We start from the raw sequence: 19,364 nt of genomic DNA on the forward strand, positions 1-19,364 counted from the left end.
TGAAATGCATGCGACTAACTTTTATAATCATTGAGCATTCCAACCTAGGTATTAAAGCAGCTGAATGACATTTAAAAATAAGAAGACAGAAAAGATGAATAAAATTGTAAGGTACGATTATTTCTGACGGAGGTGGTGTGCTCCTCTACTAGGTCATTAGGGTCTTCGTCTAAGTTTGTAGCAACTTCTATCATTCTAGGTAGAGAATAGTAGTGGAAACTATTATAGTTAGATTTCAAGAAATCTTAACAAGTAAATAGTCAACATGCATCAGATTAACACAAGCATATATAAGTAAACCACAAATAATAGTAATTTATAGATAAATGAATGCATAGAAATGAACTTGACATGAAAGTTTTAAGATATATGTGACTGACTTTTATAATCACCAAGCATCTCAACCTAGGTATCAAAGCGTTTAATAGATTTTGCTCCTGGTTTTTGTCGTCCCTATTTACACCAGACTTCAACAGTTGGCTGAATGAATAGCTATGTAGCCATATCATACACCTCGAAAAACATTTTACATCTAAAATTAACAAAGAGATTATTATTTCTTAGTATTTACATTTAGTATGTTCTAATTTTCGCCAAAAATCTATGTGGCTACATGGCTATTCATTTAGCCAACATGCTAAACTCTAACCAGGTTGAAGAACAGTAAATGAAGAACAGAAGCAACAAATTTGTAAAGTAAGAAAAATGCATAAAATAAATAGAATATATTTCTTGAAGAATTTAACTTTTTATTACAATTTTATGATAATGTGTTAATTTTAAACTTAGAAAGTACATCACTAAGTGTTACATAATTTAATCATATAATTATAATATAAATGTTCATCAGTTATAACTACAAAAAACAATTTGAACAAATTGTAATACATTACAAATTTTAAAAGTTAAATTTGGATTAGTTATTAAAGTACGAATTAAAGGAAAAAAATACTGGAAAGAAATAGAATTTATTTTTTAAGATTTTATTTTGTTATTACAATTTTATGGAAAATTGGTATATTAATTTAGGAAAACATTTATCAAACTATTGGGTAATAGTTAAGTTGGAAATTATTTTTAACACTTATGTATTTTTCACATCTAACACCGTTTGAAGCAAGAAATAACATGAATAACATTTTAATTACAGTAATGTTATTCATCATATTAATTCTCATCATTTTATGGTGTGTCATTAGATAATTAGAGACCATTTATTATATAGGAAAACATTTATCAAACTATTAGATAATAGTTAGGTTGGAAATTATTTTTAACACTTGTGTATCTTTCACATCTAAAGCCCAAAAAAGAAAGTTTAAATTCTCACATCTAAAACTTAGCCCTAACACTTTTTCACATCTAAAGCCCAAATTCTCACATCTAAGACTTAGCCCTTAAAACTTCGTAACCCATACGACGCTATTTGAAGCAAGAAAAAACCCTATTCTTTCTGTGGGCCTTTGTAATGGTTTGTAGTATATTAATTTCTATGGGCCTAGCTGGTGAATTAGGGGTTTGAGTGAATTTTATTTGGTTGAGTATGTGTGAGTTGAGCCCAACCCATGTATGTGGAATGAAAATCCTAAGTTTTCATCTCTTTCCTTCTTCCTCTGGATGCGCCGCACAACACTTCTTCTTCATCCTTCTGTTTTCAATTTTTTTCTCCTCCTTCCTCCTTCCTGCTGCCAATGCCGCCCACCTCCTCCAATCAAACCAACACCACACGTCCAACACAGCCACACCTCTCTACTCCAGCTTGCACCACCGATCTTTTCTTCCCTACCTGTGAGCCACGCGTTTGTGTCTTCTACTTTCAATGTGAGATTCCTAATTAGTGTGTTTTTAAATAGTTAATTACCTATAATTATTGCCTTTTATTTTGATTTAATTATTATTATTGTTGGCATTTATTTTTAAGTGGAGGGTTGTTTTATCTTATTTTAAGTAATTATGTTCTAATTTTTTTCATCTCTATTATTTTCCTTTTTGAGTTTGGGCTTTTTGTAGTAGTTTTATAGTGATCTATTTCGGTTGGGCTTTGTGTGTGTGTGTGACTTAGGGCCCAACCCATATGAGAGAAAAGGGTAGCCCAGCCCTGCGGAAACGGCGCCGTTTTGGCGCTGCTGAAGAGAAACCCTAAGGGTTTCCTCTCTTTCTCTTCCCTTCTCTGATGCGCCGCACGAGCCCTCTCCTCCCTTCTCTGTTATTTTCCCATTTCTTCTTCTTTCTTCTTCTTCTTCTTCTTCTTGTTGAACCTTGCGCTGCCATACCCATCTCATCGAAGAACCACTATAGTTTTCATCGTGTGCCACCATACCCATGTCATCGAAGAACCACAACGGAAACATCCCATGTCATTGAAGACCACGGTGAAAGATGACATTTTGGGCGGAGACGGCGAGTTCTTTACTGGCGGTGTTGCCGAAAAACTTGATTTGAAGAAGATGATTGCGGAGCTCGAACCCATAGATGTGCCCTCGATGTTTTTCTGCCCGATCTCTTTGGAGCTGATGCAAGACCCCATGACCCTTTGCATTGACCAGACCTACGAGAGATCCAACATTCTCATATGGTTCTCTTTGGGCCACTACACTTGCCCCACCACGATGCAGGAGCTGTGGGAGGGTTCAGTGAAGCTAAGTACGACTCTGCACCAGCTGATTTACAGTTGGTTTTCCCATAAATATTTGGCGATGAAGAAGAGGTCTGAAGATGTGTAAGAGCCCTAAGGGTTTCCTCTCTTTCTCTTCCCTTCTCTGATGCGCCGCACGAGCCCTCTCCTCCCTTCTCTGTTATTTTCCCATTTCTTCTTCTTTCTTCTTCTTCTTCTTCTTCTTCTTGTTGAACCTTGCGTTGCCATACCCATCTCATTGAAGAACCACTATAGTTTTCATCGTGTGCCACCATACCCATGTCATCGAAGAACCACAATGGAAACATCCCATGTCATTGAAGACCACGGTGAAAGATGACATTTTGGGCGGAGACGGCGAGTTCTTTGCTGGCGGTGTTGCCGAAAAACTTGATTTGAAGAAGATGATTGCGGAGCTCGAACCCATAGATGTGCCCTCAATGTTTTTCTGCCCGATCTCTTTGGAGCTGATGCAAGACCCCATGACCCTTTGCATTGACCAGACCTACGAGAGATCCAACATTCTCATATGGTTCTCTTTGGGCCACTACACTTGCCCCACCACGATGCAGGAGCTGTGGGAGGGTTCAGTGAAGCTAAGTACGACTCTGCACCAGCTGATTTACAGTTGGTTTTCCCATAAATATTTGGCGATGAAGAAGAGGTCTGAAGATGTGTAAGAGCATTGGCATTGGACTCATCAAATGAGTCCAATCTTCAAAATTTGATGATTTTAGCTTTAAACTCTTGGCATTGGATTCATCATATGCTCAAATGTCAAGCTTTGAGCTACAGTAGATTTCTCTTCATCTTCAAATTTGAAGACTCACTATTCACACTCTATAACTATTATTTTATTTATTTAAATTAGTGTTTCCCAATTTTGAGCCACAATATATTTAAGTTGAGAAACAATAATTTAAATATCAAATTAAATTATTAATTAACATATAGTTAGTGTAATTGTAAAATATAAAAAAAATAAATTAAAATATTATTATTAACAAAATAATATTATATTATTATTTTGATGAATCCAATAGCTAATCCAATGTGGGATTATAGATAGAGAAGTTTTAGATTTATGAAAAACATGTACTTTTCATCAAATTTTAAAGATGAAAATGATGAACTCAATGCTAATGCTCTAAGGCAAGGCAAAAGTTAACGAAGTTAACAGAAACAATAAAATTTAACGGGAGAACAAGAAAATATACTGTAGCAGTTAGATAGATAATAGATAATAGAGATAGATATTAATTGAACAACAAACATTCACCAATGGAATAAAAAACCATTTTAAAGCATATTTGTTTTTGTGATACTCCTTAGATTTTTTTTTTTACATAACAGATTTTTTTTATAAAGTAGATTTTTGTAAATAATAACAGATTTTTAACAAAGCAGATTTTCTTAAAAAGATTTTTTTATTTATGAACAGATTTTTTATGACAAATTTACATTTTATTAAAATTGAAAAGCCAGACCGAATCGGATCAAAATCGATAAAACCGATAAATTTTGTCTAAAATTGAACCGAACGAGGCCAATTACACCCCTAATAAAGGGTGTTGTGGAACAGGGGATATAGAGGTAGCTGTGCTTTGTAACCAAGCGTCTGCTACCTGTACAAATGCATCTGATTATGTGTTTTAGGATATATATATATATATATATATATATATATATATTTTTTTATCTCATCTAATTATGTCTTTTGGGATAGTTATCATCCAACAGCAGCATACAAGACCTGGCCTTACTGGTCAAACCCTCCAAAAGTATCTCCCTAGCTTCTTCTAAGCCATGCATGCATGTAGTTGACCTAATTGAACTCGATCAATTGCGCTAAGTTTGTTCAATACTATTTATACTACAGTAATAGAGGGTGTAAATTTTAACTGAAAAATCAGACCGAATTGGAAGAATTGTTCTGGTTTTGGACTGGTCCAGTCTGGAACCAGTTTTTAAAATGCAAAAACCGGCTGGAACCAATTCGGTTCCGGTTCAATGATTTTTAGGACCAGACTGGACTGGTTCACTATAATATATATAATTATATAAATTATAATTATATATAATAATTACATATAAGATATTATATAATTATCACTATGACCATATATTATTATATAGTATTAATATCACTATTAGTATAATATATAGTATTAGTAATAATTTAGAATCAATGTATTATTATATAATATATTATATATTCCATAATGTATAACATATAGTATTAATATCACTTATCATTATAATATATATATACACTATATGTAGTAGCAACACTATAATAGTATAATATATAGTATTAGTATATATTAATATATTAAAAATTATAAAATTTAATATTGAAAATTTGAATTTTAAAATAAAACTATAAAATGAGTTATATAAGTTAAAATTTTGTTGCACTCTTTAGAAAATCCGTCCGCCCGCTTGAGATATTGTGTGGATATATTTTATCTTTGTTATCGTTACGGGCCGGGTGAATTGGAAAGCAGGACCTGATTCCAAGGGCCCCCAGCGCTGCCCTATTAATTATCCCGTTTGGTTTTGTTTGGGATTGGCACATATTCCGTATTCACGGACCAGAGGTAGCACCGGGAGCACGAGTTTGGGCGGGAACAAGGGAATAGAACCAGCGATCGGTTGATTCTCATGGCTTCTACGACTGGTCTGGACCAAAACGAGTCCTACGATGATGGTTCATCATCTTACTTCCAGAAAACAGTTCAGTGTTTCTCTCTACTTTCTCAGTCCAAAACAACTCATTCGTGGCTTGCCATTTCTCTACTTTTCTTTCTGTCAAACAACATGCTTTTCTCATTTAACAAGGTATGCTTGCACGATTGGTGGTTAATCAAAGCTGAAGAGGACTTTGAAGGGAAACGACTAGCCGTTGCGGGCTTCACCTCGCGAGAGTAAGATCTCTCTCTCTCTCTCTCTCTCTCTGGGTTTCGGGATAGGGTTTTGTTTAGTTTCCGGTTGATTTCTGTTGTTTACTAATTCATAGTTCAAGATTGTAATTTGGCATGGTGGGGCGGTCAAATGTGATTAAATTTTCCCCTTCTAGGTCTTACTTTGTATGTTTTTGTTTAGGCAACAAGCAGTGCGTGTGTTTTCATCTGCACCAGTACTCAAAAGATACGATATGTTTACCCTGGAGACAGCTGACGGGATTTGTGTTTTTATTAAAGGATTCATTAACAAGCTGCGGACTAGCGATAATGGATTTCCATCCGAGGTAGCGTGATTCATTTCTGTTCTGTTCGTTTCTTGCAAGGCATAGTTTGGAGAGTCGTTACTGCTGCATTAAGTACGATTTTTGGATTAATGCTGTAATTAGATTCTTTGATACATCGGCGTTTGTAGAGGTTCTGGAAACTAACATGTCTCCGGGAAACGAATCTGGAAAAATATATATTTCAATTATCCAAGAAAATGCCAAAATTATGGTTTTGACGTTAGGGAGACATGGTTTGATATTGATACCATTTAGAAGTAATGAAGCACTTTGTATCATTTTGTATCTCTCTTTCAAGCACAGAAGAAAGTGCACTCTAAGCAGGCATTGTATCTATGTCTGAGTTTATTAAGCTGTCAGTGGCATAAGATCAGGTGATAGCTCTCTGCTTATCCGTGTAACTTCCTCTAAATTTTAGTATTGCCATTGGCCAAAGGCGTAGTGACCCTGTGTACAATTGCTAATGGTATTCAATTTGCTAGATTATCAAGTTCTCTCCCAACATATAGTTGACACTGGCACTAATTGAAGCTTATATCTTCACTGGATGCAGGTTTTTAGTCATTTTGTGTTTGGCTTTCCTCCCAACTGGGAAGAATTTGCTGCAAAGCTCTTGGAAGGAGATTCTACCACTTGTGTTCATTCAGGACATATTTCTGCACCAGATGAGTTTGCCACTCATCCAGGATGTAATATATGCAACTCTAGTTTGTAAAATTGTCCCGCATACCTGATAATTCTGTAAGTTTCTTAACTAACTTTGTCTTTTGGATCCTTTTATTTCTCTCTCCATGTGGTTGGAATATGCAGTGGTTGTAGACAATAAAAATTCGAGTCCAGCTACAAAACAAACTCCAAAAACTCACCAGCTGTTCGTTCATGAAAATAAGCATGATATTGAACCTTTAAAAAGTCGTTTTCATACTGTTTCTGAGAATATCACCATTGATGCTTCAAATGGTTCTAAGTTGTGTAAGCATGCGACCAAAGATGGAACAGAAGTGAATGTTACACCTTGTGATTTTCGGAGTAGGAGTTCCGCTAGATTGAAGAATCTGAAAGGCAATTTGCATAATAACCCCGAATCTAGATATTCTGTGAAGCATAGAAACAAAAACTTGAGTCCCACATTTGATGCATTTGAAAACACTGATGGAGCAAAAATGAATAGTTCGTCAAGAACCACCATTCAATCTGAGGGGAGAATGGACATATCAGACAGCCTTCCTGGATATTCTATGGGCCAAGTTTTTGGAAATTTGTCTGTGGATGTAGGAAGCAAACAGAAAGAAGAGAAAATGGCAGTCAATGGGTCAAAAAGTAAAAGAAATAAGATGAATTCCATTCCCTTTGTTTCTGATGATCTGAGCAATATTGTACAGAATAATAACTGTGAATTTGAGGGCATTGGCGCATCCAGCCCGTCTGCTGATGAAGTTCAAGACCCAAGGCATCCGACTGTCCTTAGAAAAGTTGATGCTGAATGTGCTGGAGGTGGTTCTCTGCAGAAATCCAATGTAAAACATCCGCTAAACTGTGGAAACAATATGACTCAAGGTGATTTGAAGACAAGGAACGATAATTCAGCTAGGTCTCCCATTTTGCGTCGTACAAAGGACTTGAAGAATGCAGTAAGGGAAGGAGAAAACAATGCTAAGGAAGAAAGCATGTGCAGTAAGAGAGATTTTATTTATTCTCCAGAGTCTTTGAGTTTTGGAAGATCAAGGTCAGGCAAGTCTGCGGCTTAAAATGCTTCTCACTCACTCACTCTCTCTCTCTCTCTCTCTCTCTCTCTCTCTCTCTCTCTCTCTCTGTAATTCTCTTTTTGGATAGTAATATCATTGCAATTAAATAGGACTTGTTTATTCTATTTTAACTGTATCTGTGGTGGCTCCATAGCCATAGGGAAGTAGGATGCCTGATTTTTTTCCAAAAAGAATTAAATTAATTTGAAATGAGATTTCCTATGTCATCTTTTGGCAAAATTGAAGTTATTGCATTGAATCAAACCATAGCATGTAGCAAACCTCATATCTATGGCAAACACAGAATTAATAATGTTTTTTTTTTCTTGGAATGGTTGAATTCCCCATAAATTGTCAATATTATTATTTCCAGGTTCTACTTTCTCCCATTTAATTGACTTGCCTATGTTGCAGGGAGACTACTGGTTCCTACATTGGAATTCTGGCGCAATCAATTGCCAGTTTATGATTCGGTTCGTTTTTTCTGGCTCAACCATGGTGGCTTAACCTCAAATAGTGCCTGCTTTCACTCATAACACACTCATTGATGAATTCTGTTAAACTTTCTCATCGGATTTTTTGTCAATAAAAGTAGCTCTCAATTGTCCCCCCCTTTTTTTTGAGGGGGCGGGGGGAGGGGGGTGTTGATGTGTATATCCAGTCACGTGTGATTTATTCTTTCTCGTGATTTGTTTATGTATTCAGGATCGCAAAATGACTGGAATTAAGGATGAGTTGATTGTGATAGGGCAGTCTAGAGGTTTGTTTCCTTGTTTAACTACTAAGCAAATTCATTTTCCATTTGTCTCTCAGCATTTTCATTTTTTACTCTCTCTCTCTCTCTCTTTCCCTGCCCAGACAGCAGCGATTGAAGACATTACTCATTTATTCATATTCGGCGCTATAATAATTAAATCTTGAGCTTTTGGTCAGACACATAATTACCATTTATGTTCAATTTGTCATGCCAACCTTTTAGTTTAGCATCATTCATCCTATTTTAATTTTACTATTAAAGGCCCACTATACACAGGTTCTAGTTCTGGATTAGATTCGTTTGGATAATGAGATGAGATGATCAATGAATAGTAGTGAAATAATTTGTGAATGGTAGTAAAATAGTTTGAGGTAATATGTTTTATGAGGTTGTGGAAGAGGAGAGAGAAAAAGTTTAATAAAAATATTATAAAAATAAAATATTATTTTTTAATATTATTTTTATTTTGAGATTTGAAAATTTTGGATTGTTTTTTGTATTTTGTTTAGAAGTTTGGGAAAGTTGTATTGATTAGTTAATGATTAGATGAAAAAGTTGAAGATTTGAAATTGAATAGTATTTGTGTTTGTGATGTTTGAATATTGAGATCAGGTGGAATGAGATGAAATGAGTTGAGAGAACTTTGGTATCCAAACCAGGCCTAATGAATCGTAACTATGTTTTCTATTCCTCTATCCGATTGATACATTTACTCTACCAGTTGTCATCTGCTGTTTAAGCTGTATATACCTGCGGCTGATGGGCTGGCCTCACTGTATTGTTAGGGAGTATATTGGAGCCTCAGAAAAAGAGAAGACAGTAGAAGTTAATTTCACGTGCAGCTTTAGCACTTGCTGTTGAAATTAAGGAACTTAAGAAGGTAATTTTTACTAATTCTTAGTATTGAAATTGATATTGTTAAATAAGGGCTATGATCTGTATAGATATTCATAAATGAAAATGGAGAATTATTAAGATTTTTAGTCTCTTTGGAAACCAGGGTATTGAGTCAAAGTTACTGAAATGTTATAAATTTGGACAGCTTTTGGGGTTCACCATGTTTAAAAAGGTGCAAATTCATGACTAGCCAGAAATGCTCTCTTAGAAAACTTTACCTGTCGTAGCTATTTTATTTATTGTGTTTCTAGTAATGATATTTAAATAGCCATTTCTTTTAGCACCATGTAAATTGAAATTCATAGACGTTTTTGTCATTATAGAATATAGAAACATGTTTGCATAAATGACTGCTATTTAACTGGATAAAGACATGGTGCATTTTCGCAGTCTCTGGGATTCCTCGTCATAAAAAAAAAAAAAAAAAAGTGACTGCTGTTTATGAAAAGAGCAATGCTACAAATCACTCTACTGTACATCACACTCTCCACACACCTCACATAATTTTTTTTTCACTCCAGCACGTTGAGTGTGCTGGGGACTCTACAAACAGTAGTGTTATTTAGATTTTTTCTTATGAAAATGTTGTGTATGGTGTGATTAGGTTTGGTTTGTTTTCACAAACTATTTTATCTCATCTAATCATTACAATTTTTTTAAACTTCTCATCAAAATACAATAAACAATTCAACTTTTTCAAATATTAAAATAAAAATAACATTAAAAAATTATATTCTAATAATATTTTATTCAACTTTCATCTCATCTTATCTCATCTGTGTAACTAAACTTGGCCTAAGTCAGTTGCTTGATTATCTTTGTTCCAACCTTACTGTTTAATGTTTCGCAGGTCCTGAAAATCACATGAAGTGGAGCTAGATTTATATGGTGAATAGGAGTGGACTTCCTTGAGGTTTTCATTTTCCGAATGTTAAATGATGTTTTGTTGTATGATATAAACTTGAATATCATGATGTCTACCCTGCAGCGGTTGTAATGTAAGACGACACCTACTGCATGTTAACCTAAAATGAATTAATTCCTGTATGTTTGTGTATTTGTTTAGAAAAATGTTTTAGTCACAAAGTTCTACAAAAATAAATTTAGACTGATGTGATTTGATGTAAATGCTAAAATTATTTTTATTATTAAGTAGATATGTATCACATGAAATCATGTTAATTTGTGAGTTTAATTTTATAAAATCTTTTTCGTAACTGTAGTAAAGGCGTATTCTTTTGTCAGGTAGGGTGAAAAAGTAGGAACTAGCCTTTGTCCTTTGTTCCCTTTAAGTTGCATAGGGTAATGCTACACACTATATTATATATATTTTAAATTTTTTTATTTTTTACTTATTTTATTCATGACAAACTAATTAAGTTGTTCTACTTATAATTTATACCCTACATACTTGTTATCGAAAAAGGAAAAAAAAATTAAAGGATGTGAGGTGTTTGGTGTAAGATGCTAAGCAGAATTATTCATGTTGCATAATAGGCTATTGGCCAAGAAAAGTTATAGGAATCTAAAAAAAAAAAAAAAATCTTTTGTATGCTCCTTGTGTACATGGACTATGTCTATTTCATTGGTATCAATGAAATTTACCTTTTTATAAGGAACTTGAAAAAATTGTTCTATCAGTTTTGAGTTTCTATGTATCAGCTTTTTATTTATTTAGGTTGTATTTGGTTGTTGAACCAAATTCAAATCATTTCAACTTATTTCAAATTACTCATTGATGGGACCTATTATTTTTTCAACTTTACGTAAAAAAGTTAAAATAATTTGAACCTACTTCATATATTTTAACTTAAAAGTTAAACTCATCTCATCTTAAAAAAGTTAGACTCATCTTAATAAGATCTATAAAATATTATTATTTATAATTTAATTTATCTCAACATCCAAACAAATTCAAAATAAGCCCATAAATATAACAAATCTAAAAAATTTCACTGGTTCCTTGTATAGATAAAATATACCTAAATATTTATGTTTAAAAACTAAAAACTGTTATAATAAAATCTTGATCCTTTGTGTCAAAAGTTTAACTCTAAAAGTGAAAAGATATATATTGTTAAGCTAGTAATGTATGATTGTTCTCTATTATCGCAATGGTGGTAGTCTTTTGGATGGCTGCGTAGGCAATGATAGGTGGCTTTCTAACATTCATTTATGTTTGGATAGTGAGAATATTTGAGAAGTGTTGTGATGCTCAGAAGGCTCGGATATGGCTGTAAGTAGCGGCACGTAGGGCCACATGGACTCTGTTGATGCATAAAAAAATTGCACAACAAATTGGAAGGAGAGAAAAAGTTATTTCTGGTTGCTATGACGATTCGAGCCTCGATCGGTATGGTGCCCTTAATAGTGGTCCAGTATGGCCGTACGGTATTGGTGCGTACATCCATGACGGTGTATAGAAAACAAATACAAAGAAAGTAAGAGATTGAGACACAAATATTTACGTGGTTCAGCATAATGCTTACGTCCAAGAGCGTTTGGAGAAGAGAAATCTACTATAATATGTTTGTTTATAGCCTCTTATTTTTCACTGTACAATGGAGATCTTGAATATATTTACTGAATAAGACCCTCTCACTAGAGCTCCCCTTCGAGAGGTTAAAGAAGAAGTCAAAGTCCCCTAATCGTCTGGCAGCTTGCTTTTTATCTGACCCTCTTCTCGCATGCGCCTTGGTAGTGGTGAGGGACGTCTGCTTTGCGTGTCTGACCACCTCTCCCTTCCCACTTGCTCCTGACACTGTCCCCCTTGCCTCCTGACACACTCCTCTCCCTTACCTACTTGATTTTTCCCTTGTCTCCTAGTGGTGGCTTGGTGGGTTGGGCCTAGATATTTTGTCCCTTACAGTTTCGTGTGATTCTTAAGGTCGATTTGCTCCAAAAGAAGGCATTGAGAATCTTCAAGAAAAAATATACGATGGAGATAACACGTAGTGATCTGTCACAAAATAAGTTTTGGGAATGGGTCCCTAGTTCTCCGTTCCACTTGCGTCGAGCAGTAAATACCTTCGAGGGTGAAATTAGGTGGGAGGTGCGCTCGACCGCATCAGGCATGAGTGCGAAACTCAGATGCGGCAGGATATGTGCTCGACCACTTAATATGCAAGCGCAAGCTTGGATGTGGCAGGAGACGTGCTCGACTGAGTAATATGGGAGCGCGGAGCTCGAATGTGGCAGGAGATGTGCCCGACTGCATAAGATGCGAGCACGAAGCTTGGATGTGGCGGGAGATGTCCTCGACCGCATAAGATATGAGCTTTGAGCTCGGATTTGGCGGGAGGTGTACTTGACCGCATAAGGCGCGAATACGGAGTTTGGATGTGGGGGGAGGTGTACTCAACCGCGTATGATGCGAGCGCGGAGCTCAGATGTCATGGGATAAGCAGGAGGTTGGTTGGCTCGACTTGACCACATAAAGTGCGAGCGCAGAGCTAGTCTTGGAGAGAGCGGGAGGTTGGCTCGACAACGTAAAGTGTGAGGGTCTAGCAATCAAGTGACTTGCCCGACCGTTGGCCTCTTGGGAGGTTGTGGCAAAAGTGTAAACATACGGCGTTTGCTGGAGGATATGTCGTTTCAGGAGTAATGTTAGGCAACCAAAAGACTAGATCCGTATTTCACCGTGAGGTAAACCAGGCTGCCATAAGGCTAGACCGATCTGTTGACCCTCGACAAGAAGGTAAGTAGGAGATGTTTGACAATGCTGAATTGTCTTGCTAGCGTGTGGTGAATGTCTGAGGTGGTTGTTGTGGCATTAGTGTAACACTCGGAGTTTTCCGGGGAAGATGATGTGTTGGTGTTGCTGTCCAAGGGGGAGTCAAGGGACTCGGCTTGGTGGCATGAAGGTCGGCAACTTAAGAGACTTGTGTCCTACTAGCTGTTTGGGCATGTTCGGCATGTCTAAGGACTAGTGCCCGGCCTAAACTTCGTGACGAATCAAGAGACTCGGCTTGTAGCACGAAGGTCACCAAGTTAAGGGACTTGTGTCTGACTTGACTTCATGGCGAATCAAGGGACCCGACTTGTAGCACGAAGGTCGGCAAGTTAAGGGACTTGTGTCCAACGAGCTGTAGGCAAGTCCTGAGACTGGTGGCCTAGCCTGACTTCATGGCGAATTGAGGGACCTGGCTTATAGCACGAAGGTTAGCAAGTCAAGGAACTTGTGTTTGACGGGCCGTCTGGGCAAGTCCTGGTATTACGGCCTGACTTCATGGCGAATCAAGACACTTGGCTTGTAGCACGAAGGTCAGCAAGTCAATGGACTTGTGTCCGACGGGCCGTCTGGGCAAGTCCTAGGACTGGTGCTCGGCCTGACTTCTTGGCGAATCAAGGGTCTCGGCTTGTTGGCACAAAGGTCGGCAAGTCGAGAGACTTGTGTTCGACTGGTCATGTGGGAAAGTTCTGGGACTCTAGCTCGACCAATGCATCGTGGCGAGTCAAGGGACCCAGCTTGGTTGGCGCGAGGGGTCGGCAAGTCAATAGACTTTATGTTTGACCGTTGCATTGCGAAGAGCTAAGGGACTCAACTTTGTTGGCGCGAGGGTCAACAAGTCAAGGGACTTGTGCTCAATTGTTGTGTCGTGGCAAGTCAATGGACTCGACTTTAGTGAAGGAGACGCTTGTCCATGCCAAAAAAGGTCAACTCGGTTAACGTGAAAACCCAAATCACAAAGTGAGGTGGCGAATCTAACTTGCCCTGCCAGAGTGCAACAAAGTTTGGAGGCGAGCTAGTTGAGGCTTGTGGGTTGCCATGTTTCGACAGTGACGAAGGTTCAATGTGTCTGAGTGCACATTAGTACTAGGCAATTTGTTCCGATTGAGCCATATTGGGACGTCCGAGTGGGGCCATGTTATCGGTGTCCGACGTTCCGCGCCACAGGAAGCAACTTTGTCAATAGAAATAAAATTTACACAAATTTCGAGAAAGACAAACTAATGAGTTTTTGGTTGCCGTAGTTGATTTTTCTTGACTGAAATTGCCCGCAACAGGTTGCTTCTCCCTTCCTTTTTTTTTTTTTGTGACCTCATCATCGAGACTATCTAGTGACCGATAAGGCTCAGCGGGCAAGTCTGGGCTCATGTAACACTGTCTGAGCAGGTGAGGTCGAGTAATTTTGCATCCGAAGAATCGTCACTGTGGGCGAGCAACTTCTCCTCGACTAAGCATTTTACTAGAGTCCTGTTCCCCTTGTGATCGAGGAGACTTGGTTGGGCAACTTGGACGAGTAGCTGAGCAGTTGTGACCGAGGAGTGGGACACCGAGAAGGGCATTGGACGAGCAACTCTGACCTAGATGGGTGACCGAGCAACTTGCTCTGGCTGAATAGTTGTTATGAGATGGCGAGATCGTGATGCAGAAGGGCAAGACAGTTGGGGTGAGATGCAAAAGGGTGCCTGCCACTGTATGGCTGAAGAGCTTGTGACCGGGCAGCTTGTTCGGCGAGCAGCTGCCCGCGTGCCTTTGCATGTGGCCAAGATGAGTTTGTCCGAGTAGCTCTGACAATTGCTAAGGGACTGGGTTTGTGGCATTCACACAAGGATGAGGAACTTGCATTGCCAAGAGACTCGGGATGCATGGGTCCGAGCAGAGGGCCGTAATGCAACTTGGTCCGAGCAACTTAGCCAAGGAACTTCTACATGGCCGAGGTGAGTGCGAGCAAATGTGGCTGATGAACTTGGTCCAAGCAACTTGGTTGATGAGCTCAGTGGTCGAAGAGGGCCATGATAGTGGTAGCTAAGGAGGTTGTTCATGGCCGAGGAGCTTCTGGCCTCGCATGTGATGGGTGCCTGCCATTGCGTGGCTGAGGTGCAGGCAGGGAAGGAAGTGGTTGCCCGCCATGGGGTGGCCGAGGAAGGTCTCAGGCCAAGGAGGTGGTTGCCCACCACTTGGTGGCCGAGCAACTTGGTCCGTGGAGCATCCCACCGGTGAAAGAAATCGTCGGCTGGTTCGTTAGTGCCTGGCTGTGACCTCGCCAGTGTGTGGATGATGTGGGAGGGGGCTTGTCGAGTGCACGACGTCGTGCACACGTTGCCTCTTTGTTATGGACATCGGTCAAGTCCTTAAACACTATGTTCTCCACGCCAATGGTAGTCTTGGGTTGACCGAATACTTGTTCCTCTCTTGCTTGGTTCATAATCAATGATGGTCACAATGGCTAATTTGGTATGGTGAGGTTAAGTGTTTAGGCTAAAATGGATGTTTGGAATGATGGAAATGGTCAAGGAAGTGTATGGCTAGAATGGTGGTAAGGGCGCACGACACTAGTGTGGGATTAGGGTTGGCGTCACTTGAGACTCAGGTTTAGGGTTTGGAAAGTGGTGATGGATGGCTAGGGTTATGTTTAGGGCTTTGGGAAGTTTGGATGATGATTGGTCGGCTAGGGTTGGACGAATTGGTTAGTTGAGTGAATTTAGGAAAGTTTCCTAAATTCTTAGAAGTCAATAGAGAGTGTATGTGGCCGGCTATAGAAAGGAAGGGCTCAATTAGGGTTCCTCAATTGTAGGAACTCTAATTATGGTAAGTGGAGTGGGCGGCTAGGTCAAATCCAATAAGGCAAGTGATTGTCAAATTTGACTTGGCTTGGTAAGAAGTTGGTATTCGGCTAGGGCAACAAAGGATAATCAATCAACTTATGGAAAGTTGACTAACACCTATGTTGGTCGAATTCTAGGGCAAAAAGGATTTGGAAGAGCAAAAAGTGAAGAACCTCAAGAACAATGATGAACACTCAAGAACAAAGTTCAAAACACTAATGCACTTAAATAATCAAAAGCATAAACAATAACAATCCAATACTTGATTCACAAATTGCACAATAATTGGATAAACCTCATGTATTGATAAACACAACTTGGATTCACGAATTTCACCAAGTTGTAAAGAAACAAGATAAATAGATTACACATATTCAATGAATTGCAATGTGTAATCCTCTTTGTGCTAGTGTATTGTGTATTTTGTTGTGCATGGGTATTGTGCACTTAAGTGCATAGTGCCCTTAACATGTGCAGTGCAGTGCAGTGGGCTAGTGACTCAGGAAATATATGTGTTTGGCAGAGTGCCTTTTATGTGAATAGTACTCGCCATGTACTCCCCTTTTTGCATAGTGCATCCAAAGTGTATTGAGTGAAGTGGCGATGAGTTTTGGTTCCCACTTGGGCGAAAAAAGATTTACTCGTCCATTCTTTGCAGCAATGTTTTTCATAAACATAAAAGTTGAAAAAATTAAGAACACTTATTTGGGAGGATGTTATTTGCTCTTCTGGTAATTATTTAGAGTGCCATAAAATCGTATTTCTCCCACCTCCGATGTAGAGTAAATCAGTTCTCATAGACGGTGCCAACTGTTAATGCATAAAAAATTACACAACAGGTCGGAATGGGAGAAATAGTCATTTTTGGCCCGCAATGATGATTCGGGACTCGATTGGTGTGGTTTGGTGCCCCCACAATGGTCTAGTGCGGTTGTATGGTGTCGGTGCTTACATGCATGATGGTGTATAGAAAACAAATGTAAGGAAAGTAAGAGGTTAATACACAAATATTTAAGTGGTTCGGCATAATGCTTGCGTCCACTGCTGGAGGAGAAATCCATTATAATATGCTTGTTTACAATCTCTCATAGCCTCTCATTTCTCACTGTACAATGAAAATCTTGAATATACTTGCTTGAGAAGTCCCTCTCGCTGGAGCTCCCATTCGAAAGGTTAAAGAAGAAGTTGAAGTCTCATAGTCGTCTGTTCGCTTGCTTTTTATCTTACACTCTTCTCGCGTGTGCCTTGGTAGTGGTGAGGGATGTCTGCTTTGCATGTCTGACCACCTCTCCCTTCCCACTTTCTCCTGACACTTCCTCCTTTGCCTCCTGACATTGTCCCCATTGCTTCCTGACACACTCTTCTCCCTTACTTTCCTGCTTTTCCCCTTGTCTCCTAGTGGTGGTTTGGTGGGCTGGGCCTGATATTGGGTCTATATATTTTGTCCCTTACAAACCTGTTTGGAGGCCCTGCGCCTCACGTGCCGACACAAATTGCTTGCTTCTGGTGTTTATAGATAGATCTAAAGAAGATGAATCTAGTGTTGTAAGTTAAAAAGAAGTGAAAAGTGATAGATTAGGGCTTCGTTTGGGTAGTGGACTACTATTCATTATTTTATCATTATTTTTTACTATTTTTTATTATTATTTACTACTATTCAATATTTTATCATTATTTTTTACTACTATTTACAGAATATCTTAAATTACCCCACTACCCAAACGCAATCTAATATTGTTCGTAGCAATGAAAGCACTAGAGGGAGAAAGAGAAAAAAAAGACTAAGGCTCGGTTTGAATACAAAAGTCTCCCAACTCATTTCAACCCATCTCTTATAATCATTATAACTTTTTCAAATTTTCATACAAAATATAATAAACAATTCAACTTTTTCAAATTCTAAAATAACAATAATATTAAAGTAGTGGAGGTTTGGACAATGACTTGAGATGAAAATTGAATAAAATATTATTTTTTATATTATTATTATTTTGATATTTAAAAAAATTAAATTATTTAATATATTTTTTATGAAAATTTATGAAAATTATAATAATTAAATGAGATAAATTTTAAATTCAAACCTTCCTAAGAAATAGAAGAATAGAAACAAAAAAATAAACGAGAAGTCCCCCAATTGATTTTGTCTTTGGGTAGGGAGTATGATTAGGAATGGGCAAAGAGGCCGTCCACCCTCCCCCCTATGCATCCCACCTGGCAAGCGGGGTTGGGGGGGTGCTTGCATCGAGGTGCAAAGGCGAGAGGGCCATGATCATTGTTGGGTTATATAAGCATATAGTCAATATTCTTTCGTTTATAAACAAAATCTATTTCTTTTAAAAAATTTCACTTGCAATAGATAATCATTTTTTTTTATTATTAGTGTTTTTTATTATTAGTGTGATAGATATACATTACCATTACCACATCAACGATGTTATACAAATATCACAAGAACTATCACAAGTAGGGTGCTACGAGTAGCGTGACGACTATTTTTTCAATATACTGAAAAAATGTTTGGAACCTATCAAATAAAATTCTAGCATTTGTAGTTCTGAAAGTAAAATAAATAGGGGTATCGATTAGTGTTATTTATTTTTTTTAAAATTATTTGTATATATTTAAAAAAATACTAAAAAAATTAACACAAATACTTCAAAAAAAATAATGACAGATACCTTTCTTCTTAGCGGTGGGTGTATCATTTTCCAAACAAATAACTATAAAATCTTACCCTTTTAAATGAAAGTTTAAAATATTATTACAATATTAAAAAAAAATTAAATTATTTATTATATTTTATATAAAAATTTAAAAAAATTATGATTATTAATGAGTTATTTGAATAGATATGAAATAAGATAATTTTAGATAAAAATTAAAAATTGAATAAAATATTATTAAAATATTATTTTTTAATAATAATATTATTTTTAGATTTTAAAAAGTTGAATTATTTATTATATTTATGTAGAAATAATTTTTAAAATTAAATAAAATATTATTAGAATATTATTTTTTAATATTAATTTTATTTTAAAATTAAAAAAAATTAAATTATTTATTATATTTCGTATGAGAATTTAAAAAATTATAATGATTAAATGATATAAAATATGATGAATTGAGAGATTCTTTCTATCCAAATAATTCCTTAATAAAATGAGATAATTTGTATACGGATATGGTGGCTCGATCCAAACACTAGCTATAGACGGGCCAAAACAAACAAAGCTATGAGACACGGATCGGCACCCTCAGCCATGGATAACGCATTAATCACACGGTCTAAATTTGCGCTCTTCCATCCCTCCGTCGAGAAACACAAAACCGACCGATCATCTTCATGAAAATACATGCCACATCAGCAATCCGGTGGAAAGCACTTTGAACCGTTGATTGAGATTCTATCGACGGTGTAAATGTGTCAAGAGTAAATGATGCGGATTGCCATTGTTAGCCGTCGATAATTCCAGGATCCAACAGTTAAAATCTACCGAAAACCGAGATCTCACCCGCCACCAT

General features: G+C 37.3%; 1 protein-coding gene across 3 annotated transcripts; it reads left to right on the forward strand.

The window, feature by feature from the left end:
* Positions 1-5,173: 5,173 nt before the first annotated feature.
* Positions 5,174-10,381, forward strand: LOC109006787. 3 transcript variants are annotated; one of them, XR_001998694.2, is made up of 10 exons: positions 5,175-5,371; positions 5,477-5,562; positions 5,741-5,885; positions 6,439-6,574; positions 6,696-7,616; positions 8,045-8,103; positions 8,336-8,390; positions 9,173-9,267; positions 9,388-9,456; positions 10,135-10,381. XR_001998694.2 is itself a non-coding variant. In XM_018986173.2 (8 exons), the coding sequence occupies exons 1-8, from the start codon at positions 5,300-5,302 to the stop codon at positions 9,011-9,013; spliced, it is 1,488 nt and encodes a 495-aa protein (XP_018841718.1). In that variant the 5' UTR covers positions 5,174-5,299; the 3' UTR covers positions 9,014-9,165. The 3 variants fall into 3 exon arrangements, 1 of the variants encoding a protein (XP_018841718.1); XR_001998693.2 differs by lacking the exon at positions 9,388-9,456; XM_018986173.2 differs by lacking the exons at positions 9,173-9,267; positions 9,388-9,456; positions 10,135-10,381 and adding an exon at positions 9,000-9,165 and having other exon boundaries at positions 5,174-5,371.
* The last annotated feature ends 8,983 nt before the right edge of the window (positions 10,382-19,364 follow it).

This window comes from Juglans regia, chromosome 4 (assembly GCF_001411555.2).
Source record: "Juglans regia cultivar Chandler chromosome 4, Walnut 2.0, whole genome shotgun sequence".
Classification (NCBI taxonomy): Eukaryota; Viridiplantae; Streptophyta; class Magnoliopsida; order Fagales; family Juglandaceae; genus Juglans; species Juglans regia.

Coding starts and splice junctions, on each gene's coding strand:
- LOC109006787 (XM_018986173.2), top strand. CDS start 5,300: ATGGCTTCTACGACTGGTCTGGACCAAAACGAGTCCTACGATGATGGT. Junction 5,563..5,740: donor GCGGGCTTCACCTCGCGAGA/GTAAGATCTCTC, acceptor GTTTTTGTTTAG/GCAACAAGCAGTGCGTGTGT. Junction 7,617..8,044: donor TTTTGGAAGATCAAGGTCAG/GCAAGTCTGCGG, acceptor CCTATGTTGCAG/GGAGACTACTGGTTCCTACA.